This window comes from Rhododendron vialii, chromosome 7a (genome assembly GCF_030253575.1).
Source record: "Rhododendron vialii isolate Sample 1 chromosome 7a, ASM3025357v1".
NCBI classification, from domain to species: domain Eukaryota; kingdom Viridiplantae; phylum Streptophyta; class Magnoliopsida; order Ericales; family Ericaceae; genus Rhododendron; species Rhododendron vialii.
The window spans coordinates 3,592,893-3,617,121 of record NC_080563.1 but is presented as its reverse complement, the minus strand read 5'-3'; the positions used below and the strand labels follow the sequence as shown (position 1 = coordinate 3,617,121).

The following is a 24,229-nucleotide window of genomic DNA, read 5'->3' as shown; positions in this document are numbered from 1 at the left end:
GTACGAAACTGTGTGAGAGAAATCCAAAACATCTAGTGTTTCGAAAAATCGTTTCTTTTCCAAAAACTTACGAGAAAGCTAGTTTTGGAGAATTGTTCTGTTATTTTCAATAGAAATTGCAACCAAACAAAGTTGTTTCGGATTAGCTTGGCAAGGTAGATATCATCGTTGATGATGATAGTGAATGTCTTTCTACATTGCATGTAGTTTTATGAAGAATCATTTCTTGAATTTTCAGGTGCCTCTCAATAATGTTTGGGTACTCGACATCTCTTTGTTCAATGACACGGGTGAAGCAGATCAACATACAAATGCAAAATTCTATATGTATTGCTTAACCTGCAGTCAAGATGTGATAGATGTATCTTGTTAAATTCTGCAGGTTAAGGGTGAGTTCACAATGGAATACAAAGAACATTTACCAGTTTCTCAAGAAGTACAGATGCAACTTGTGAACAATCACAAAGCCTCCAAGGCAGCCGAATAGCCAGGTTCATGGTTTTGAAGTCCCCAATGCAACCACAGAGCCGTTTGCAGGGCTATCTGCAAATAGTTAGGGTTTTGTTATGATCATTCTCCTATGCACTTACATAGGTTCGCTTGTATTTCTTTTTTGTTACTATCATTCTTCCTGTTCTATTGCAATAAACACGTTCATCTTCATCACAAATAGTCTTCTGTATCTTGAGCAGCTTCTGTGAAAATCTGCTATAGAGGTTTTACAGTTGTTGCAATAAACACGGTCATCTTCATCACAGCAAACGCAGGTTGTTTGTGATGAAGATGAATGTGTTTATTGCAACAACTGTAGAATCTCTATAGCAGATTTTCACAGAAGCTGCCTTAAGATCCTATATGAAGAGTATCCTGGTAATGTGAGGCTGAATTGGTCTGTAATTTTGAGAATTGAGAAGCCCAAATAATGTAATTTAAACATTATTCTATTGAATATTGTGTGAGAACTACTGTATTATTTATCCTCTAAGCGCATGTCAATCAATTTATAATTGTTGGCCGTACACGTGGTTGTAAAAGAGTACAATTCTATGTTGGGAATGGAATGAGCACACATTATGTTGGAGTATTAGAGTGGGGCTCATTCAACTCCGCATTTTAAAAAGCTGTTGATAATGCAAACACCTTACGATGACAATTCCACATTACTTGTGAATAGAAATGATGATCACTTAATATGACAATGTGAAAGATAAAATCTCACACTGCTTGAGAAATAAAATGAGTAATCATTTAATATAGTATCACAGTCTCTCCACCTAGTAGCTTAAGCTTTTAGGTTGCACATAAAGTTTCTAAAATGGTTTGAGTTCTTGTTATGCATCTCAGCATCTGAGCAAAGAAAGTTATAGAAAAGTTAATTCTTCCATCTTTTTCGGTGCAACTAAACGGGGCCTAGTGAAGCATCCCCACTTTTGTAGAACCACAAGCGAAATAGATACAAACTTCAGGGGACGTTAACCTGATTTACCAAGAATAAAGGGATTAAAGTCGAAAAAATCGATGGAAAAATTGCGCCCAAAACCCTCTCGAGTCTCTACCCTCGTTGAAGTGGCGGGAAGCGATATCTTACCAACTTCGCCTCTCTCTCTCTCTCTCTCTCTCTCTCTCTCTCCGGCTTGAAATCGGTACGTTAATGCATGTCACTAACTAGATTGCTGGTTTGAATTCTCATGTTTATTCATGGATCTATTCATTTTGGTGCATATTTCCGTCTCTCAATTGAAAAGCATAGCCTATCTATAATTTGTTGAGCAATCGGACAAACCAACAAACACACAATGCGCAAAGATTAATCAAGAATAGAAAAATACAACGATTGATGGGTTTTTTTACGCGGTTTCTCAATTGTGTAGTTGAGTAAATCCACACGGCTCACATCAATTCACCAGGTAATTCGAATGAAGAGAGTACTAGATACATCAGCTGCTGCGTATAGAAAGTATGTACAATCTCGGGTTCACATCACCGATTACCGTGATACCCCTTCTAGGTTTCGGGGGGCTGCCCTTGGGCCTCGCCGTAGGTGCTACCCACCAAACCCCCGTGACCTGACCGGGCAGGTCGTATACCAAACCCTCAGCAAAGCCTGACCAAAATTAAATTAGGCTTCACAAGCCCAACACAATTGATTCGTGGGTCATTCCATTTTAGAGACTCGCTTGATTTTTCAATCTTCTGCACTTTCTGAACTGGGTTGTGAGTTTACCTTCATGTGGGGCTCTCCACACACTAACCTTTTTCATGCTAACGGGTTTTGGGTTTGGCTCAGTGGAGGATTTTGTTTCTCCAGGTCTCACGGAATGAAAATCTCAACCATTTTTCAACAATCGAACAAAAGATTACAGCTTTATGCTTAAGCATATTGGCATATATAGATAAATAAGGGGGGATTTCTCTGTTACCAATTCCAAAATTTCGGGGGTTATCTTAATTCCTGATTAGCGTGAGGTGTTCATATTACTATTCTGTGAATACTGCACATGTGGATTTCACATCCCAATGTTCACAGGAACTTATGGCTCATTATACACGATGTTTACAAGATTAGTACTTTTGTGCATGAGACTAGATGGATTATCTTGAAAGTAGTCAATTTAAGAAAACGCGTGCTCTTGTGAAATGTGAAGTCATGAGCGTGGGCGCGTGGCACAATGGACTTCAAACGGAACCCTAAGTTTACCAGGTTGAGGTTGGGGTAAGTGTGACTGTGTGAGGACTACCCCTATACACACATTGTTAGCTTGTTACCGTCCCTAAAAAAAGAGTTAAACTTAGTGGCTTAACTAAAAGTTAACTTTCTGTTCCAGCTATTGTATACTTGTATGGTACAACCAAACATAACAAAGGAACCATTTCATATTCTTTTTCCAACCATTTTCCCCATGTATCCTGCTGTTCTGAACTTAGCACCTGAATATGTCCTGTACTGCAGTAACCAGCTAAGACCATGCTTCAGGGTCATCAAGTTATTATTTCAACGAGATACACTTGTCTACGCCTGTGTAGCGTATCACATACTGAAAAACTAGATGCCTAAGCCTATCAAAAAAAATAAACTAGAGGCCTAAGTTTGGAGGTGTGAAAGCTAAAGCAGCTAGTAAATGGTTTAAATCTAGGCTAGTGGATCCTGGTGGTACAAGTTCTATGAAGTGATTCTGCAAACTTACCATTTGTTAGCACTAGTAGGTGCGCGGGACCGGGTGTTTAAAGATGCCATGAGTCATGTTATTAATGTGTTTACCTTTGTTACTTCCCCTCTTCACTTTCACTATAGGTCATACAGGATGGCAACTGCTGAAGATGATTTCTCTCAGTTTGACATTTCTACTGAGGTGCATACTGGGCGTCACTTGCATATATATTTTTCTGATTTTGCTGGATAGTCTCTATCTTTTAATTTGGTTACTTATTCTTGATACAGGAAAAGGATAGGCTAGTTGCAGAAGTGATCAGATATGTCCTTTTCAAAACCCAGCAGAATTCAGGTTGCCCAATCAAAAGAGACGAGCTTACTCAACTGGTTACCAAAAACCACAGACAGAGGGCTCTCCCTGGTTATGTGATCAATGTGGCTAAAGAAAAGCTCTTAAACACTTTTGGATATGAGATGAGGGAGCTCCAAAGATCTCGTTCTTCAACTAATCAGGGTCGCGCTTCACAACAGAGTGAGAAATTGTTACCATTTAACTCTTGAGAAAAATAATGCTAGCATAACTTTTCTTTCACCTGATTTGTTAACGTGCTAACCGCCATTCCAAATGCAGCGGTAATGATAAAGAGGCCAAGGAAGGTCCCCTTAAGTCCTCTGAGAAACTGACCCTAGCGAAAAGTACTTTTGGACCTTTGGTTTTGGTGGCTGGTAGAACTTTCAAGTGTGTTGTCTTACTTCTGTTAAATCAAAGCACGCTATTGTGTAACTTTGCTCATGTAGCTGGATTCAGTCTCAGGACCAAATGTGGATTGGTCTGGTTCAAAGTTGTTAGTTAAATTAGAATTCATCTAGCTTTTAGATTACACTTCTGTAGCATATACGACATGGTTAATACGCTGGTATAAAAGTCTCTTGGTTGAAGTTTTGAGCAAGTGAAATACATCAAAGAGCCTCAAAAGTCCTTCCATACAAGTTGCACCATGTTAACAAAGTCTGGCTACTTTGTTGGTTTTTCTAATGTTCTTGTTGAGGCTGCACTCTATACTCATATTAGCTACCTAAGGATACTCCATTGATAGGTTAACTTGGGCCCTTCGCTTCCCAAGGGTGCCCCCTAACTTGTTCTAAATGACAACCTGGAACAAACTTATCGGAATGTGTTCATTGCAAACATTTCTGATCACGTTTTTGCTTGGGGTGAGCAAAAAATCTGTCAAACCATGAATCCAATCCAAACTGAAAGGTTTTGTCCAGTTTTTTAGTAGTATGGTTTGGTCATGGTTTAAAAAAATTAGAATCCGCGTTATATGGTTTGGTTTGAGGATTCACGTTTACGGTTATGGTTCCAAACCGATCCGATCCGATCCGTATAATATATATATATATATATATATATATATATATATATATATATATATATATAGTTTAATTATGATTCACCAAATAAATATGGGAGCCTTAGTCAACTATTTTCCTGATTTATTGATCCTATTAAATTCACCACAATATTTAGTTTTTTTTCTTCCCTGCTAAGGTAATTTAGACTAAACTTCTATATAAAATGATTCACAACCCTTTCCTAATTTTCTATGATTATTAATTTAGTATACACAAAAAGCATATTGGATCACTAGATCAGTCAACTTCCATGCTCCAATTCCCAAGTTTCTATACATGAAAACCAATTCCAATATCTATTCCCATAATTCCTTCACTACCAAGACTAATTAACCCAATAATTTTTGAAAATAATAGCTTAGTTCAAAGCAAACCGTGGTTTAAAACTGAAACCAATCCGCATTTTAATGGTTTGGATTGGTTTGGTTCTATGCCTTTTATGGGTTGGTTTGGTTCTCCAATTTCATAATCCGTAGGCATTGGTTTGGTTCTTAGTTTACTATAAAACCGAACCAATCCGGATCATGCTCACCCCTAGTTTTTACATAGACTAATAGACGTAACCACCAACATTTTTGGACATTGTGTGGTCATTGTTCTGGTGGTTAATTTTCTGTCTTGACTGTGATTGGAGTTTCTAAATTTGCTTTTGCAGGTGCTCCTGATTCAAAATCATATGTTATTATAAGTCACCTACCTGCTGATGTGTACAAGAAATATATTGAAGATGCTAATTCGTCGCATCTGACTGGTTTTACTTTCGTTGTTATTAGTGTTGTATATCTTGCTGGAGGCAAAATCACAGAAGGTATAATTTGTGAGTGGATTCAGCCATTGTAAATTTCAATCACTATTTCTTTTCATTTTCCTTTTTTGTATATTGGAGGCCGGAGCCTGGGGGAGGAGGATCTTGCCTATGGTAAAGACTCAACCTCCTGGTGAGGAACACGGATTCTGGAATGCAAGAATAGATGGCACAAATCAGAGATCTAAGTCATTTTTAAAATTTTGGAAGTTGTAAATATAGTTTCAAGTTTCAACTAAATTTAGCACTGAACCTATCAATAAGGTATTCCAGCAAAATGTACGATTGAGATTGTAACGCTAGCCTATTCAGGTTGTTTCTGAATCAAAATTGTAACAAAAATTCTCTAGGGCTGAGTTTTATGTCATCTTAATTGTTCTCTCATGGTAATCTAACATTGTGAAGACTCCTCTTGTTCTGGTGAGCTATTGCAGAAAATCTGTGGCATCATTTGAGGCGGCTGGGATTGTCTGAAAATGACGAAGGCCATCCTACCCTTGGAAACATCAAGCAGGCTCTGGAGGGACTTGTCCAACAAAGGTTACACACATAGAATTTCCCAATTGGGTGGATTTCTCTTGGTAGTTCTTTTGTTTAAAGAAATTCCTTAACCTAAATAGAACCATGCCCCTTATCCTATTCTTGCGTTGTTAGATATCTGCAGAAGGAAAAATCTAATGGCCCGGAAGGAAATACTCTTGTTTATGAGCTTGCTGAGAGAGCTTTAGATGGACCCATTAGTGAGAGGATCAAAGAATACATCTCACAGGTACTTCTACTAATTTAGACGTCAATCCGTTGGCAGATGTAAATTTGTATCTGGTGTGTCAAGTGTGAAGTTATTATAGACTTATTGTGGGATTGGATTCCCAGATCTAAATGTTGTCCTGACTCTCCCGTTGTCTATGGCAAAGATGACAGGAATATTGGAGATTAGTGAAGATTGTTGTAGATTTAATGGTTATCAGTTTACCGTAATTATATTCCCCAGTTGCTTCATTATGAACTGAGGATCTTTGTGATCGCAGATTGTGCAGAAAGATGCTGCTCCTGCAGATGCTGATTAATATCCCGTTGCTAACTTATTCAAGGTATTATTTCACAGTTTTAGTCTGTTGGCAACTTATAACCATTTTATAACTCGACTGTTTTACAGGAGAAATGCTCTTTTCATTGTTTTGGCATATTCTTTATTTGGAGACTCGTACATGTTATTTGGTTGTAGGTAAGTACGTTTCGCGATCTTCAGTGTGGATAATATACGGTGCAGAAATGGGTGAAGCTAGTACTTAAACATGCCCCAGCCCGTAGTTTTTGGTAGGAATATCTCAGTGATGATTGCTTAATGTATTTTGCGGACAGACTTATATTTAATTTAGATCTCTTCTCATAAACATCATGAAGCATATGCAACTTCTGGAAAAGGCCGGTAATGTAAGTTAAATGGTGTAGTTATGTAAAGAAAGTATGGAAAGAACTAAGGGAACTCTATTAATAGCTCCAAGAAGGAAAATGCCAACTTTTAAAAATCTAACTGGCTGGGGATTCTGATGAACGCGAACAATCATAGTCTGCTAGCAGTACAACCGATTACAAATGCTTGAGGAAGTATGTTATACGAGCATTTCTAATGGCGTGCTGTGATAGTTCATGTCCAAGCAAAAATTTGAGTGCAATACATCCCATCTATTTGTACGTTTTTACAGTGGGACACATCGATCTGTGAGAGAGAATGTACTAATAGATGTGCAAGCTACCCCTAGTTTTTCTGGGATAACTAGATGTTTGCATTCGCTTATGCACACCATGATTAATTATGAGACCGTGAACTTAATGACTGGTCAAATTTCTAGTGGTCGCAAGGAATTTTCGCAGACTGTGGAGTACATCTATTGGAGATGTTCTAACATGTAAAAATGCTCAAATTGGACAAAAATCAGTGAAAAACCATTGCTACTATTTTGTCATTTCTCTTAGCAAGTTATCAACATCATCGAACCATATACCACTGTTAAAATAGCTCAAAGTCGGGCAACTGCAAAAATTGACTAAGCTCTCTCTCTCTCTCTCTCTCTCTCTCTCTCTCTCTCTCTCTCTCTCTCTCTCTCTCTCTCTCTCTCGTTTTTCATGAAACTTGTAAACATTATCTTTATTTCACCTTCTGCAAGGAAAATAAAGTTTTGTCTCTTAAATTGGAATCAAAGGACTGGGATTTATATCTTGCCAAGGCCTTTTCTTTTTCCTTTTGTAAACTTAGGACGTCTGGGTCAGTTTACTTTCACTTTAACTAAATTATGAGGCACTGGACTCTATTATTCATTTGGAAGCTCATTTAAAGTTTGGGTTAACCCGTATGAATTGAGGCCACAAGAATTAATAGCAGTCGAAGGTTTTGAACCTTAGTCCTAGACATACCAAAATCTAGTCGCAAGTTTGATTCTCTCGTCGAAGTTAATTCGACACTAGACTCTTCTCTCAAAAGCTCAAAAAGACAAAAGAAAAAGATTTCTAGTCTCTCTAATACGGAATAGATTTTTCAAAGTTGAATCCTCTAGTCTATTTGATGTCCAATTTTTTTCAAAGTTGAATCCTCTAGTCTATTTGATGTCCAATTCACAGTCCCTTTGTTTTGGGCCATTTTTAGACTCACCTTGATGATCAAAACATAAACAAGACCAAAACTCACATTGGCCGGATATGTTTGATATGATTTTAAATGGGTTCCAATCTTGTGTTGCAATCTTTTTTTTTTTATTTTTCCCCAAAGATAAATGCATTCTTAATTCTATATAATAGTATCTGATTAAGATAATTTTGGCATCATTGATGTTAGTCACGGAATCTAAAAAATAAACCATCTTTGATCAATGAGATGAGTCTGGAAAAAAACCCATAAAAGCCATGAATTGAACCCCCAAGTCGCGGACATGATTTATTATGCCGATACCTAGTGTACTTTTTGCAGTAATTCGTGTCCTTAATTTGGTAGTTTTTGTTCATTTCTATATGGGAATTGATATTCACACACCTTCTTCGTCTTTTTTGTATCTACACTCTTTTTTTTGTCTTTTAGCAAAAAAAAAATTACATAAACTTTTAATACTAAAAAAAACAACAAAAAAAAAAGTGTGGATAAAAAAAAGAAGTGAATATCAATTTATTTCTAAATTTGTGACGAAATCTTTTGACTTCGAATATTGAAATGAGTTGCTTGACTGTTTGAACTGAAAAGTTCAATAAAAGCAGGGGGCATCATATTAAGAACAACTTGCATGGATGGGTTCGTTACTGCAGGGGTTGGTGCTGTGCGGTCGGATGCCATCCGTTCGAATCCAACAGTGCTGCACGGCTCGGAGATTTGAAACCTTAAATTGCCGAACGGACGGCATTCGAGCCACGCAGCACGGACCGCACGGTGCTGCAGTTGCACATCACCAAGCTGCTCAACCTTATCATTATCCCCTCGAATCTCGTCGTCCTTCTCGATCTTCTCACCCTCTCTCTCTCTCTCTCTCTCTCTCTCTACCATATACACTCGCAAGCATGGGCGCAACACGCTCGCACACATATAACATAGGCTCTTCCTCTTCAGCCTCCTCTGCACACTACAACAATGGCCAAAGATCCAGTCAGGGTTCTCGTCACCGGCGCCGCTGGTAATCTCTCTCCACATGTTTTTTTTTACATGCATGAAGTGATTTAGATACAGAGAGGCATCCCAATTGCCTCTGTCTACGCTTATTAATGTTCTTTTCTTGTCCAATTAAACAAATTCACACATGATATTGCCCTTGTGTGCTTTCCTTCGAGCTGAAGAAATCAATACCTCTGTTGAGTATAGTGTTTGTCTAGGTAATCGATTGAAGTGTTTGTATATCCTTGCTTGGATTCTCGGTTTACTTGGTCCCCGTGTGTTTGCATAAATGTTGAAACTTTATGCTGTTAATTTTGAAAACATCGATCAGAAACAGCGTGTTTTGTTTGTTCTTTGGGAAACAAGTCGATGGAGAATTTGGAATTGGTTGAGACGGTTGTTGTGGTTTTGGGTTCTATGTATCTGTCGCGGAAAATTATCAGACACATGTGGGGCCTCTTGAATGTAGAAAAGGAGCCTATTACAGTACTAATCACTGGTGCTGCAGGCATGTTCATTCAAACTTTTATGCTGGATTAAGTTACTCCATTATGTTTGACCTTTTTTCGCATTATTTCGATTGTTGTCTGAAATCTGAATATTTTGTTACGAGGCATGAATGATGGGCTTAAGAATATCCTAATACTAAATAGTCTGCAGTTTTTTGCATCAACATCTTGAATTGGATCAGCGAAGCCGATGATTCATCTTATGCAATTTTGGTATGCTGAAACGTCTTAGCCCATGAAATCCAAGAGTTTGAGATATAGGCTTCTAGTTTCTCAAAGAAAGAAAAAAAAAGAAAAGAAAAAGAAGATATAGGCTTCTTTAATTTGCATTGAGCTTTTCAAAAGCATGTAATTGCTTTTCAGTATGCAGACAAGGTTTTTTTCTCTACCAATCCAGTAAGAATGATCTCCAGTGGTACGACGTGCTATGTTTTCCATTCGTTCCTCTTTCTACATTGATTGCTAGGCATTAAGAGAGACAGTTGCTAGTCTGTTGTGTTTCGGAATTCAACATTGATTCAGTTTGGGGTTGGGACGAACCGGAGGCAAGACGGAAGACATTCGTTTTGGGTGAAAACACAGACTCCTTCTCACCCAAATGACATGGGACCATTTGTAGTCTAAAACAACCAGGAATGAAAATACATTCCACAACAACTGAAAACATTCCCTCCCTGCTTTTCTTAATGTCTACTCCCCAAACCCAAAGCATTCTTAAACGTAGGATCCTTCTAAATTTCTAATGCTTCTGATATTCAGCATCCCATTGAAGAGGTAATCACAACATGGTGCTCGATGAGACCGCAAACAGATAAATATAGTACTATCACTATAACAATTAATTTTTGTTAGAATATATTAGTCCCACATCGGGTAGTCATGTTATGTAATGGGTCACGACATAATACAAATAAAGCTCTTTATGTGTCAGGGTAAGTTAACACCCTATGCACTTTTCCTTCTTTCTCTTACAACATGGTATCAGAGCGGGATCTTAACCTTAATCTTAAACCACCACAACCCTAGCCTAAACCCTAGCCTCTATACATAATCCCTAAAATCATAATCCTACTCCTAGCCTCTGCCTTAACCCTAACCCTAATCCTAACTCACCGATTACTGTTGCCGCGCACTGTTCACTGTCATTACTGTTCACCGATTACTGTTCACCATCATGTATTGTTCACGATGTTACTGTTCACCTATTACTGTTCACCGACATTACTGTTCATCACGCGCTGTTCATCGCCTTGCTGTTCTTGTTCTATTGTTGTTCTGCCTCTGGTATTGTGTCTTTGACTGCTTACCATTGAATATCCAAGTTTTCCAACTGCATAAGAGTGATGATAATATGTGATGTCGTAAGGTGATCGTGCTTGACTAGGTATTTGGGCGAATCATATCTGCCAATTAGAGAAAATAGAATTAGAGAAATTGGATAAAGGAACTAAAACATCGTAACCTAAGACTGTTGACAGAGTCAAGCATGCAAATCTGATCTGAGTAATTCTCAAGCATATATTATGAACTTACCAATATTGTCTGCGGTTTGAAATGATTTATAAGGAGATCATTCATATTTGTTACTATAAACTTGTTGCACAGGACAAATAGGTTATGCTCTTGTTCCAATGATTGCTAGAGGGGTCATGCTGGGTCCAGATCAGCCTGTCATTCTGCACATGCTTGATATTGAACCTGCTGCTGAGGCCTTGAACGGGGTGAAAATGGAATTGATTGATGCTGACTTTCCTCTTCTTAGGGGTATGATTCTACTTTGGATGTTAGCTGGACTAAGTTCCACTTTTAATCTCTTGGTTGACTGGATGTGTTGTTGAACAGGTGTTGTTGCAACTACTGATGCCATTGAGGCTTGTAAAGGTGTTGATATTGCAATCATGGTTGGCGGATTCCCCCGGAAGGAGGGAATGGAGCGGAAGGATGTGATGTCCAAAAATGTATCCATTTACAAGACCCAAGCTTCAGCTTTGGAACAGCATGCCTCTCCAAATTGCAAGGTGAGATGGGTTAATTGCAAAGCAGTTCTGATGATGAAGTTAATGATCACTGTGTTATGGATATTTTTTGGCAAGCCTTTGAATTAGGAGATGCTCTCTTGATGCCGTATTAAGATGTATTAATCTATGGTAAATTTATCTCAGGCTTTGATATTGGCTATAACTTGACTTATGGTCGTAAACCCTACTATTGGACATTTAGCTCTCTCTTCTGCCTATTGCTTCCAAAGCCTGTCATGTTTTCCATAAAGTAGTCACTAGGCAACTCCCTTTAGGACATTGGATGTAGTTATTAATTTACTTTTTGTCTAAAGTTGCAAAGCATAGCCTCTCTCAGTCTAGCATGTGCAAAAACCCAAAATATGTTCTAGACGGTTGAACGATCTGTAGATTTTAGTCATTGTTAATTCCCACAATATTACCATTAATTGTTCTTGGTAAGACGACATCTTTTGCCTCTGCCAATATTTTTTCATTTTGTACTTTTGCTGCATTCTGCATACTTATCCTATTGGCAGAAAATCAGAGATTTCTTTTAATCTGCGTACGGGGTAAGTATTCCCATTTTTTCCATTATTCACTTTGCGCTTAGATGTAGTGCTGAAGATCCACAAATCCATCTACTATGTTTAGGCGTTTCTTGGTGATTCCTGTATAGGTACTAGTGGTTGCTAACCCGGCCAACACCAATGCACTCATCCTGAAAGAATTTGCCCCTTCAATACCAGAGAAAAATATCACATGCCTTACAAGGCTTGACCATAACAGAGCCCTAGGCCAAATATCAGAGAGGCTGCAAGTTCATGTTGGTGATGTGAAGAATGTAATCATCTGGGGGAATCATTCTTCAACTCAGTACCCTGATGTCAATCATGCAACTGTAAGCACCAGCGCTGGACTGAAACCTGTCAGAGAACTTGTTGGTGATGACAATTGGTATTCCCATCATTCTATTTTGCCTTTTTTATTTGCGAGATAGTCCTTACGTGCATATTATCTTTGATAATTTAATAGGGCGAGAACGTTGGGAGATCATGTTACACGGTCTTGGGTAGAACTCGACCCCAAAAGCTAGTTATTGAAGTGAGGGTGCCCTCACGCTTATATACTTCAGATTACTTTGGTACCCAGGCGATGTGGGACGCCGCTTCACACCCTGCCTCATGTGCAAGCTGCTCACTCGGCAACACCTGCTGTGTGCAAGCCAGAGACACGCACCGTACCCATCTCTGGTACCTAGCTCTGATACCTTGTTACATGGTCTTGGGTAGAACTCAACCCCAAAAGCTAGCTAATAAAGTGAGGGTGCCCTCACACTTATATACTTCATATTACTTTGGTACCCAGGCCATGTGGGACTTCGCTTCACAGATCAAACTAGAAGATAAATTTTAAATATAAAGATAAACCAAGGGGATTTTCTGGACAATATGAATAGAGTTGACTCCTCTCTGTTCCTCTCTCCCAGGTTTCGTCCACTTAATTATGCAGTTAATCATCCATGTTAAACTTTCATTTTGCAGCTAAAATGGACACTTAAACAAGCTTGATTAAGATGCCCATCCTTCAATTCCATTGAGCATAATTTCAGAAGAAATAAACATTTGTTTCCTAAGAAGATATGTGTAATGTGACTAATGTCATAGTTACCTATCTTGGAATCCCTAACCATTTTCCCCCCAAAGATTTAGGGTCATTTTTTTTTAAAAAGTGCTCTCACATATGACAATCACACAAAGATTTAAGGTAATTTTTAAAACTGCTCTCGCATAGGATCCGAGGTTAGGTATAGTTGATAATCGAATCCATTGAATTCAGCAATGTAGCAAACTAACAATGTTACAACAATCCCGTCTTGTTTTCCCACATAGGCATCTTTTTTTACTGCTGGATTAGATTTACTAAGAGCACCGAATTTCTGAATGTCTCAGGCTAAATACCGAGTTCATTGCTACTGTGCAACAGCGTGGCGCAGCTATAATCAAAGCACGAAAGCTGTCTAGTGCATTATCTGCTGCAAGTTCTGCTTGTGATCATATACACGATTGGGTTCTTGGGACTACCAAGGTTAGAGTTTCTTCACTAACAATTTGGTGTTGCAAAATTATTGCTATTTCTCTCTGTATACTATTATCAGCATCTTATTGTTTATTTATTTTGCGTTTTATTGCTTCATTCAGGGAACGTGGGTTTCAATGGGAGTGTACTCAGATGGGTCTTATGGAATTCAACCTGGCCTTATTTACTCTTTTCCTGTTACTTGTGAGAAAGGAGAATGGAAGATTGTGCAGGGTAAGTTTCAATGCTCTATAAACTGTTGCAAAAATCATTTCACCTATGCCTAAGCAAATGAGACGGAAAAGGGAAAAGTCAAACCTGACTCCAGATACGTTTCCTTTGTAAAACCGAGATTATGGCTGATCTAACCAACAATATTTCAACTTTAGTCAGGGCCGGCAATATATTTTGTTGTAACTGGGACAGACTATGCTTCTTACATTAACTAATGAAATGGGTTCTGCCCTTTGTCGTCAAGGAAGAGAAATGACACAAGAAAGCTACCAAAAGTTTTACCTTTCGTAACTGTCATAGCAACTACACCAACAAAGAAAATAAACAGTTTAATGCAAAATGAAAGGATACAAACTGATGTCTTTTGGACATCTGTAGACACCACGCCTTCTTGTGAGCCAAAGAAGCTTTCTTTTGTGAGAAATCATGTGGACTGTGTGGTTGATGAAGAACCATTGGCGGTGTATACACCACGATATGGAGCTAATTGTTTTTTCGGGTCAGATTTGGCATAGAAATGCAAGTGCTGACATTTTTATAGTAATGCAGCTGGGGGAGTTTGAGTTAATGAAACTTGTTGCAATGGCAGGGCTCAAGATTGATGAGTTTTCAAGGGGAAAGATGGATGCCACCGCAAAAGAGCTTATGGAGGAGAAGTCATTGGCTTATTCATGCCTCAACTGACAATGAGTTTATGTTTCTTTGAAATAAAGATAATGGAGGGATAATCTATAATTTCATTCAGTTATCTTTCAGAAACTTAGATGTTATTCGGCCATTTTATGCGATCAAAATAAATAAACCTCCCTCCAGTTGCTGAAGTGCTCTTTCAGATATTTGTCTCTCTAACTTTCCAAATGTGGTTTGGCATTTGAAGTTATTTCTGTACTCTTTGTTCTAATTAACTTTCAAATGTTAGCTAAATATTTGATCCTTTTTTTTCCCCCCTCTTTTATGAAACTATGGTTCGTCTATTCTGGACAGACAAAGAAAACCCCAAAGCATTGACGATGCTGAACCACTCGTCTATTCTGAAAGGGGTTTTGGACCGTTCTCGTGACGGTCTTGTCCAAAATTCTCTTGGGAACTTCATTTTCAATGTCGTCTCCGGATTCTTCGTTGAGCCCGATGTCAAAATTATATTCAAGGGAAGGGCTAACCTCGTGAAAGAGAGAAAAGTTGTTTATGTCCTTTGTGTGATTGTTAGATAAAATGCAGTAATATTGAGAGTAGTTTGCACAAATATGCATGTATTTGTGTTTATACTGCACTCCATTTATTACCATACTTTTCTCCTACAACTTCCTACGGCATCCATGTTGGGTGGATGTTATCGTTTATCAATATGTTCTTATTCGTCATATTATTGATGCCAAAAACGTAACCCACATGGCAAAAAATAAGAAAGCTACATGAATTAGATATCACATTTTATATCTCTTTTCAATAGAAGTTATGTTGTGGATAACCATTAGTACACACACAAGGCAGAGCTGTGAAGAATCATATAGTAATACTGTAATATTGCTTATCGAATCAATTTCAATTTACGTCACTTTGATTTACCCAAAAAAATATACCAGTACATCACTTTGATGAAAAACCTGTACTTGCACTCTCTTATTTTATATCTATCTTTTTTACTCCATTGAGGATTTAAAAAAAAAAAAAAAATCTTTTTACTCCATTTATTTATGTGAATGTATAATCCTCCAGGGGCCCAATAAGACCGTCATAGAATCTTCAGAAAGTTTCGGCTTATAAAAGAGCACAACTCTGTCTCTCTCACCCAATAGAGTTGTCGTTACATTTTCTCATCATCTCTCTCTCGCCCATCACCAACGCACGTTAAGCTCTAAAAATGGCTAAAGCTCCAGTTAGGGTTCTCGTCACTGGCGCCGCTGGTACTCTCTCTCTCTCTCTCTCTCTCTCTCTCTCTCTGTGTGTGTGTGGGCGTGTGTGCATGCATTTCCGCAACCATATATCTATTTGGTATGTATAGATTATCTAATTACTGAATTGGTCATCCAAATGATAAAAAACTTGCAATTCGATCTCCAACGAAACACTCCAAGGATCTCATGCATCCACTTGAATATTCTTGTAAAAGTTGGTCCGCAAGGCCCAATGGTCGAATTTCATACATCTTTCAGATATTATTTTTTGATGACTCGGTGTTCGAGCCAGCTTATGTGCATCTCGATTAAATCTTTATCAATTGCACGGTCCAGGAGGCCATTTAAAGTTGAGACAGAGTTCTGTGGGAACTCACTCATGAGAGTTAATAGCGCTTCAAACTTGAGATGACATAATGAACCCCTAAGTTTCAAGACTTTACCACCGGGTCAACCCTTTGAGATTCATGAATCAGTCAAATATAGAGTAAGGGGGGATTACATTTGCTAACTGGATATCCATGAAAACAACTATGTTGCAAATACAATTGTGCATAATTAAAATTGAAAGGAGATTAACTCAATTGCTGCATTTGCTAATCCTTTACTTTATTTAATTGATGTTTGTTCTGCCAGGCCAAATAGGATATGCTCTTGTGCCGATGATTGCTAGAGGAATCATGTTAGGCCCAGATCAACCTATAATTCTGCACATGCTAGACATCGAACCAGCTGCCGGGGCTTTAAAAGGGGTGAAAATGGAGCTAATTGATGCTGCTTTTCCACTTCTCAAAGGTGTGCTGTTTCGATTCCGAAGGATATCGGGATAGAAATCAAATTAGTGTTGTTGCTAAAACTTTTATGGATTTTGTTGGAAACCGTGCGCAACAGGTATTGTTGCCACAACGGATGCTGCCAAGGCTTGTAAAAGTGTCAACATTGCGGTTATGGTCGGTGGATTCCCTTGCAAAGAAGGAATGATGAGAAAAGATGTGTTGCCCAAAAATTTTCCTATATACAGGGCTCATGCTTCAGCCTTGGGGGAGCATGCTGCTCCTAATTGCAGGGTGAGACTTTATTGTTAAACAGTTTCTTAATTGAATCCACACATGAATCCTCCGTACATGTCTATGAACATTGAACCCACATATATACATGAGTTTTTGTTACATCTTGGAGGCTTTTGAGTCTGGAGATTCGTTCAAGGCTACCAATATTCTTCAATAGCCAAGTATATGTTAGTCAAACATATGCTCCATTAGAGCATCTCCAATGGTTTTAGCCATAATGGCATAGCCAAAGGTTTTTTTTTTTTTTCGCCAGATGGAATTTGATTTCCCATTTTTTAGCAATTATGCGTGCCAAGCCTTGTTTTTTGGCACACTACCGGTCTAAATTCTAAATCAGGACTCTAGATTACAGCTATTCTAGGTGATGTGGCAAAATAGTTTTGCCAAGTTTATCTCAAAATTTGCAAAGTCATGAGATGGCCAAAGAAAGATTTGGCAGGCAGAAAAAATGGCTTTGGCAATAGAGGTCATTTAACACATTGGTCTTGTCCACATGATTGATATAGTAAAACTTTTTATTGGAAAGGGACTCCTCAATATGTGACCTTTCTCAATGGAAAGGAGTTTCTTGCAAGAACAAATGGATTTACCAGAGTGCCTTGATTTTGTTTTACTAGCACCATTCGCGTTTTTTCTTCATAGCTAGGAGTGATTTCCGTCAAAGAGAATTCGTTTGTATCCCTTACTGCGGTATTAATGTACTCTTTACCTTTGGCGGTAATCTTTTAAAAGTGCTTGTTAATGTTTTTTCAGTTTCCTGCTTGTATGTGCAATTGTGCATGTTGTCAGTTTATCTGACTTTGAAATGCGGAACTGTTATCTTCTTAGTGATAACATTCGAAGATAATTCTTCTTCGGGTTCAAATAATCTCATGATCTTGAAAACTTTTACACATTCTTCACTTCTGACCTGAAATATAAGTCATAATTTGATCCATGTGCTGTTGTCCTTATAGGTCCTAGTAGTCGCCAACCCAGCAAACACCAACGCAGTCATTTTCAAAGAATTCGCTCCTTCGATCCCAGAGAAAAACATCACATGCCTTACGCGGCTTGATCACAATAGAGCTTTGGGCCAAATTGCGGAGCGGCTAAATGTTCACATTAATGATGTGAAGAATGTTATCGTATGGGGAAACCACTCCTCTACCCAATACCCAGATGCAAGTCATGCAACTATTACAACCACCAGTGGAGAAAAGTCTGCAGGAGAACTAATTGGAGATCATCATTGGTAGGAGAGTTCATTGTTTGTTTTAATTTCTTATATGCTGAGTAATACTACGGAAAACATTTAGAGATTTCATACACTGAAATCTGGCAAAATCTGCATTGAGTATAGAATTTTTCCTAGTTAATTCCGTTGTAGGGCAAGAAATAGTTTGCGAATTGGTATGGCTGGAGCCACTGGACGTAACCATATTTGCGGAGGAAATAACTACATTATAAATATTTTTTCCCTAGAGAAATTGTTAATCTTCAATTTTGGATCATCATGCTAGGTTACAAAATGAGTTTATCACCACAGTTCAACAACGTGGTGATGTCATCCTCAAAGTAAGGAAGCTGTCAAGTGCATTATCTGCAGCAAGTGCAGCTTGTGATCATATACGTGATTGGCTTCTTGGAACTCCCAAGGTTAACCCCCCTAACCGAACTTTTTCATCTCCAATTGACAATGCGGTGTTTTTTATTTTTCCTTCATATATCCACTCATTTGATTCAATTTGTTTTTCTTGCTCTTTCCATTGATTTTCCTTTAGGGAACATGGGTTTCCATGGGAGTGTTCTCTGATGGGTCTTATGGTATCCAACCCAGCCTTTTCTACTCTTTTCCCATTACTTGCCAGAATGGAAATTGGTCAATTGTGCAAGGTAATTTCCTTTCTATATCCAAATTCTTGACTCTTCGTGGCTGTGTTTGGATCTTGGATGTAGCTAAAGTTCTTCAAAATTACGCACGCAGCTGAAATTCTAGTAGTCTCCATTGATTCTGCATAAAATTTTCAAGATCGACAATGGCAGGGCTTAAGATCGATGAGTTTTCAAGAACGAAGATGGATGCCACTGCAATAGAGCTAATGGAAGAGAAATCCTTGGCCTATTCATTTATCAATCAACAGTGAGCTCATTGTGTTGGGAGAAAAAGGGGAAAAAGGGGGACTCAAAACACAAAATGCAGCAGAAAAAAAACTTCTGATTTTGCACAGAAGTAGGAAGATTTTGTGTTGTTGGGTGAACTAGTTCTGTGATGAATTTTTTTCATGTTTGCTTTTGCTTTTTCTTGATGTCGGAGATTGTGGAAAGAAAGAAACAAAAAAGAAGATGGAAGGGAAAGAAAGTGACGGTGAATTGTAAAACTCCATTTTCTTTTGTTTGGTTGTGCACAAAAAGAAACAGAAATTGAGGGAAATTTGGCTTTTCTTTTTTTGTTTTTAAAGAAAAAAGAAAGAAAATAATTACTATTTATTATTAGCTCAACAAAGAAAATAAAGAATGGAAGAAGAAAGAAAAAAGGGAAGGAAATATGAGACGAAAGAGTATTTAGCTCTCCTTAAAATTGAAGGGATAAGAGTTCAACTTTGTTCTCTGAAAACTAACCAGAGGAGATGGAATTTGATATTGTGAGTAAATGCCAAACACATCTTAAGCTTGCTATGAGACGGTGCAGTTTTAATTCATGAAAAAGATTTTAACATAACTTCAAAAATAAAGTTTTTTTCCCCAATAAAATGCACGTTTTGTTGGATCAATTTTGACATATGTGCTCCTAACAAAATGATCGTTAATATTTCAAAATTGTTATAGATATAATTTTGAAAAAATTATTCAGTAAAATTAGTTAAGAGCTATGAAATAAGATGCTTATGCATATAAGAAATAGGGAAAATATTGCTCCCTCCGTTCTAATTTATTGATTTCTTTTAAAAATTTTAACTTATTGAGGAAACATTATTATTGCATTTGTCTTTTTTTCTTCTTCTCTTTTTACCGTTGAAAAGAATCAAAACATCATCATTGCATTTACTTTATTTCAAAAAGTACGAATAAAGAATAAATTCAACACTTTTTGCCAATCACTTTTTAATTTGAACAATATTTTTAGCTCAATAAAAAGTACTCCAGGTGTAATTTGTGGCGGTCAAAAGTAATTATATGTAGCCAGGTGTAATTCGTGGCGACCAAGAGTAATTATAAGTGGCCAGATGTAATTCGTGGCAGCTAAGAGTAAATATACACGGCCACGTGTAATTCGTGGCGGCCAAGAATAATTATAGGTGGACAAGTGTAATTTGTGGTGGTCAAGAGTAAATATACGCGACCAGGTGTAATTCGTGGTGGCTAAGAGTAATTATAGTTAGCCAGGTGTAATTCGTGGCGGCCAAGAGTAAATATACGCGGCCAGCTGTAATTCGTGACGGCCAAGAGTAATTATACGCGGCCAAGTGTAATTCATGGCGACCAAAAGTAAATATACGCGGCCAGGTGTAATTCGCGGTGGCCAAGAGTAAATATATGTGGCACGAACAGTTCTTTCTTCTTTATTTAAAAAATTTAGGTTTTGATCGTAATTTTTTACTTTTTAAATTTCTCTCGTAACGAAAAAGCAATAATTCTAAAAAAATCGACGAAAAACTAAAAAATGCTAAATTTTTTTTGAATAAAGACACACAAAAAAACACATTTTCTTATTTTGCCAAACCACTCCTTAAACTAATAACAGATTGGTTTTTTGTCTACCCATTTAAACATGAGCACCTCTCCAACCGTCGAATTGCAATTTCAATAAGTTAGGATTGTTGGATTGAATCATTGAACCTATGCCTGTTTATCCAGTCAGTTTCCTTTTCTCCATCGTGTTTCCTCTTCTTTTAGATACCTCTCCAGCCTATCTACCCGGCAGGACTTAAAGATCGATGAGTTTTCTAGAATGAAGATGGATGCCATAGCAATAGAGCTAATGGAAGAGAAATCATTGGCCTCTTCATTTATCAATAAACAGTGAGCTCATTGTGTCGGGTGAAAAAGGGGGAAAAGGGAGTCCCTTCCGCTAAAGTTCTTATTTTTTAATTTAAGTATTTATTTTTCGTTTACAAAATTGGTCATTCTCTCGTAATACATCACTTTTAATTCAAAAAATAATTCAAATACAGAAACATGCTCTGAGTTCGAAATCTCATGGAAGAGATGTTTGACTCATGTTGTAACTTGTATAACTACTAACCCCATCCGCAGTGGAATAAGTAAAAGTGAATAATCAAAACATGTCACATCAGATTTTGATTATCTATTTAGAGGTTGCTAAAGTTAGCAATGTCAAGTCTCACATTAGTTATTTTTTCCTCATAATCAAAACCAATGGGACCTTTGCTTCATTCCCTGAGTTTTCTCCAAACTTTTCCTCTTCATTTCACATAAATCTTTTGAAAAACTAGTTTATATCAAAAACAGTTTTTATAATAAAAAAAATTTGTTCTTGAAAAAAAACAGTTTATTAAACAGTTTTGGGAAGAAAAAGAACATTTTAAGTTAAAAATAGTTGGATAAAAAAATATTTTATGAAAAAAAAATGTGAAAAAAAACAATTGTGTAAATACAATTTTTTTTTAAAAACTAGCTTTAAAAAAATTGAAGAAACAGTTTTTATAATAAAAAAAAAAGTTCATATAAAGACTGTAACGCCCCGATTTTTGGGAACGTTAGTTTAAATTTTTTTTAACATTAATTAAATAAAAATGAATATAAGGTCATTACAAACTCCATAAATTCAAATTACATCTATTTAATAGATAAAGGTGGGCACTAAGGTAATCTACTTTTCGTATCCTTCTTCCTTCTCAGCAAGTCTCTGATCAGCACCATACTCTTCTGACGGATAGTACTAAACCTGTACATCTCTAAACTCTGGCATAAGATGCCAAAGCCACAAAAAGTAACACCGTGAGCAATTAAGCTCAATAGCTAACTCCTATCTCTATGTCCCATACTTTAGCAAAAATAATATAAATAACTTTGCAAAGTAAAACTCAGAAATTTAACAGTTCAACATATAAATAACAATTCAACAAGAGTGTCAATGTCTTTTCAGAGTCAACGCAGTGTATCGTAATTCGTGTCACCATTTTATTAGTATCGATTTCACTTTCCATTTTATTTTCTCGAGCACTGGTTCCGCTAACCGTCTTTCAGATTCCATCGGGCTCCCAGGTTAATTTGTTCCACCCAAAAGCACTGATTCCGCTAACCGTCTTTTTCAGATTCCATCGGGTTCTCAGTCTTATTCATTTCATTGGCTCTTTCACCATTTTCACATGACACTAGTTCCGCTAACCATCCTTTCAGATTCCATCGGGCTCCTAGGTCATACACACCCGAGCCATGATTCCGCTAACCATTTCAGATTTCATCGGGCTCTCATGCTCACACACACATACACACACACCCGAGCCATGATTCCGCTAACCATTTCAGATTCCATCGGGCTCTCATGCTCACACACGCACACCCGACTCATGATTCCGCCGACCAGCTTTATTGATCCCATCGGGCTCTCATACTCACACAATTATCAATCTTTTCACATTCCGTTTTCTCGTCTCTTTTTTGTCTCGTTTCTCGTGTCTCGTAAACATGCATCATTTTCTCGCGATCACATTATTCTTTCAAAGCTTGCTAAAATCATGCGATAAAACATCAAATATCTAATCTCATGCATCTCTAAAAAAATATTCCAGCAACATCACCTATCAATTCAATCGAACATTTCCACTTTAAACATTATGGATTTCACCATGTAGTAACAGTTAAGTCTAGAGTTTTGATTTTAATAATAATAACACATGCTTTTCTATTTCCTTTTAACATCTGTAACGGCACAGCTAAAAATTTCCAGTCACGCTTTCAGTTATTAGAAATCCACATTTTTAATCTTTTCGAGCCAACATTCCAATTAATCTACTGTAATATAAAACTCTACCTCGTATAACAATACTTTTTTTTAAAAAAATCACATGATCACGTAACACTACTATATTTAGGTGAGTAGATAGGAGGTTTCTACCGTTCTTCTTGGCAGTAGCGGGTTACGGATTCGCCTGGTCGAAAAATGACGAAAGTGACGTCGCCTCGGTTGGAATTTGATAAAAAGAAAAATAGTTTTCTTTTTACTACAAACCCGAACAACTTTTATAATTTTGAAATTGAAAGATCGAATGGTGGTTTTGAGTGGTGGCGGAAAGGTGACAATATGGGGTGGGCTTGAACTTTAATTCTTTTTCTTTTTTTTCTTTTTTTTTACAGCCGAATTTACTCTCTCTGTTTCTTTCTCTCAAGAACAAGAACAAATGGGATGAAGATGAGGTGTGATGAAATGGTCGGTGGTGTTGGTATTTATAGGCAAGGGAGCTCTCCCCTCCTCTCTCTCCAGCCGATTCAATCTCTCTCTCTACACTACATGCGTGAGCCCAAAGCAAAGGGGAAAAATATAGCATGTGATGCTATAATTACACCTCTCTCTATTTTTCTTGCTCTCCACTTCTAGGCTTACAGGGCTTCATATTATAGCGGTGTATGATGCAAGAGAACAAACCAAATCCAATCTTTTCTTTTTCTCGGCACATGTCTCTTCCTCATTTTGAGGGATGTTGTCCCTGGTTTGGTGTAGGTCTAGGTCTATAATTTAGGATAGCATGGAAGCATGTGATGAGGTTTTGGATAGAAACCTCATCAAGTGTAATTCGTGGCGGCCAAAAATAATTATAGGCGGACAAGTGTAATTTGTGGTGGTCAAGAGTAAATATACGCGACCAGGTGTAATTCGTGGTGGCCAAGAGTAATTATAGTTAGCCAGGTGTAATTCGTGGCGGCCAAGAGTAAATATACGCGGTCAGGTGTAATTCGCGGCGGCCAAGAGTAAATATATGTGGCACGAACAATTCTTTCTTCTTTATTTAAAAATTTTAGGTTTTGATCGTAATTTTTTACTTTTTAGATTTCTCTCGTAATGAAAAAGCAATAATTCTAAAAAAATCGATGAAAAACTAAAAAATGCTATTTTTTTTTAATAAAGACACAAAAAAAAAACATTTTTCTTATTTTGCCAAACCACTCCTTAAACTAATAACAGATTGGTTTTTTGTCTACCCATTTAAACATGAGCACCTCTCCAACCGTCGAATTGCAATTTCAATAAGTTAGGATTGTTGGATTGAATCATTGAACCTATGCCTGTTTATCCAGTCAGTTTCCTTTTCTCCGTCGTGTTTCCTCTTCTTTTAGATACCTCTCCAGCCTATCTACCCGGCAGGACTTAAAGATCGATGAGTTTTCAAGAATGAAGATGGATGCCATAGCAATAGAGCTAATGGGAGAGAAATCATTGGCCTCTTCATTTATCAATCAACAGTGAGCTCATTGTGTCGGGTGAAAAGGGGGAAAAG

At 37.5% G+C, this 24,229-nt stretch overlaps 3 protein-coding genes and 1 long non-coding RNA gene across 6 annotated transcripts; all 4 read left to right on the top strand.

Moving 5' to 3' along the window:
* Nucleotides 1-269: 269 nt before the first annotated feature.
* On the top strand, nucleotides 270-1,048 carry LOC131331770 (uncharacterized). The gene is made up of 2 exons (XR_009201521.1): nucleotides 270-594; nucleotides 693-1,048. It is a non-coding gene; the product is annotated as an uncharacterized LOC131331770 (long non-coding RNA).
* A 472-nt stretch (nucleotides 1,049-1,520) lies between these two features.
* LOC131331769 (uncharacterized) lies at nucleotides 1,521-6,906 on the top strand. 2 transcript variants are annotated; one of them, XM_058365684.1, is made up of 8 exons: nucleotides 1,521-1,643; nucleotides 3,293-3,350; nucleotides 3,440-3,683; nucleotides 5,223-5,375; nucleotides 5,807-5,912; nucleotides 6,027-6,141; nucleotides 6,401-6,463; nucleotides 6,598-6,906. In XM_058365684.1, the coding sequence occupies exons 2-7, from the start codon at nucleotides 3,303-3,305 to the stop codon at nucleotides 6,437-6,439; spliced, it is 705 nt and encodes a 234-aa protein (XP_058221667.1). In that variant the 5' UTR covers nucleotides 1,521-1,643; nucleotides 3,293-3,302; the 3' UTR covers nucleotides 6,440-6,463; nucleotides 6,598-6,906. The 2 variants fall into 2 exon arrangements, with proteins under 2 accessions (XP_058221667.1, XP_058221666.1); XM_058365683.1 differs by lacking the exon at nucleotides 1,521-1,643 and having other exon boundaries at nucleotides 2,281-3,350.
* A 1,955-nt stretch (nucleotides 6,907-8,861) lies between these two features.
* LOC131331768 (malate dehydrogenase-like) lies at nucleotides 8,862-14,646 on the top strand. 2 transcript variants are annotated; one of them, XM_058365682.1, is made up of 7 exons: nucleotides 8,862-9,028; nucleotides 11,121-11,279; nucleotides 11,358-11,533; nucleotides 12,192-12,469; nucleotides 13,465-13,600; nucleotides 13,714-13,825; nucleotides 14,415-14,646. In XM_058365682.1, the coding sequence occupies exons 1-7, from the start codon at nucleotides 8,986-8,988 to the stop codon at nucleotides 14,507-14,509; spliced, it is 999 nt and encodes a 332-aa protein (XP_058221665.1). In that variant the 5' UTR covers nucleotides 8,862-8,985; the 3' UTR covers nucleotides 14,510-14,646. The 2 variants fall into 2 exon arrangements, with proteins under 2 accessions (XP_058221665.1, XP_058221664.1); XM_058365681.1 differs by lacking the exon at nucleotides 8,862-9,028 and adding an exon at nucleotides 9,307-9,514.
* Nucleotides 14,647-15,645: 999 nt separating this feature from the next.
* Nucleotides 15,646-18,969, top strand: LOC131331767 (malate dehydrogenase-like). The gene is made up of 7 exons (XM_058365680.1): nucleotides 15,646-15,729; nucleotides 16,357-16,515; nucleotides 16,612-16,787; nucleotides 17,747-18,024; nucleotides 18,293-18,428; nucleotides 18,554-18,665; nucleotides 18,816-18,969. Exons 1-7 carry the CDS (start codon nucleotides 15,687-15,689, stop codon nucleotides 18,914-18,916), a joined length of 1,005 nt encoding a protein of 334 aa, XP_058221663.1. The 5' UTR covers nucleotides 15,646-15,686; the 3' UTR covers nucleotides 18,917-18,969.
* The last annotated feature ends 5,260 nt before the right edge of the window (nucleotides 18,970-24,229 follow it).

Excerpts from the sequence above, each read along its gene's own strand:
- LOC131331769 (XM_058365683.1), top strand. The coding sequence starts at position 3,234 with ATGAGTCATGTTATTAATGTGTTTACCTTTGTTACTTCCCCTCTTCAC. Across the intron at positions 3,684-5,222 it reads GGGTCGCGCTTCACAACAGA|GTGCTCCTGATTCAAAATCA; the intron begins GTGAGAAATTGT and ends TTGCTTTTGCAG. Across the intron at positions 5,376-5,806 it reads TGGAGGCAAAATCACAGAAG|AAAATCTGTGGCATCATTTG; the intron begins GTATAATTTGTG and ends GAGCTATTGCAG.
- LOC131331767 (XM_058365680.1), top strand. The coding sequence starts at position 15,687 with ATGGCTAAAGCTCCAGTTAGGGTTCTCGTCACTGGCGCCGCTG. Across the intron at positions 16,516-16,611 it reads TGCTTTTCCACTTCTCAAAG|GTATTGTTGCCACAACGGAT; the intron begins GTGTGCTGTTTC and ends CGTGCGCAACAG. Across the intron at positions 18,666-18,815 it reads AAATTGGTCAATTGTGCAAG|GGCTTAAGATCGATGAGTTT; the intron begins GTAATTTCCTTT and ends CGACAATGGCAG.
- LOC131331768 (XM_058365681.1), top strand. The coding sequence starts at position 9,376 with ATGGAGAATTTGGAATTGGTTGAGACGGTTGTTGTGGTTTTGGGTTCT. Across the intron at positions 9,515-11,120 it reads ACTAATCACTGGTGCTGCAG|GACAAATAGGTTATGCTCTT; the intron begins GCATGTTCATTC and ends CTTGTTGCACAG. Across the intron at positions 13,826-14,414 it reads AGAATGGAAGATTGTGCAGG|GGCTCAAGATTGATGAGTTT; the intron begins GTAAGTTTCAAT and ends TTGCAATGGCAG.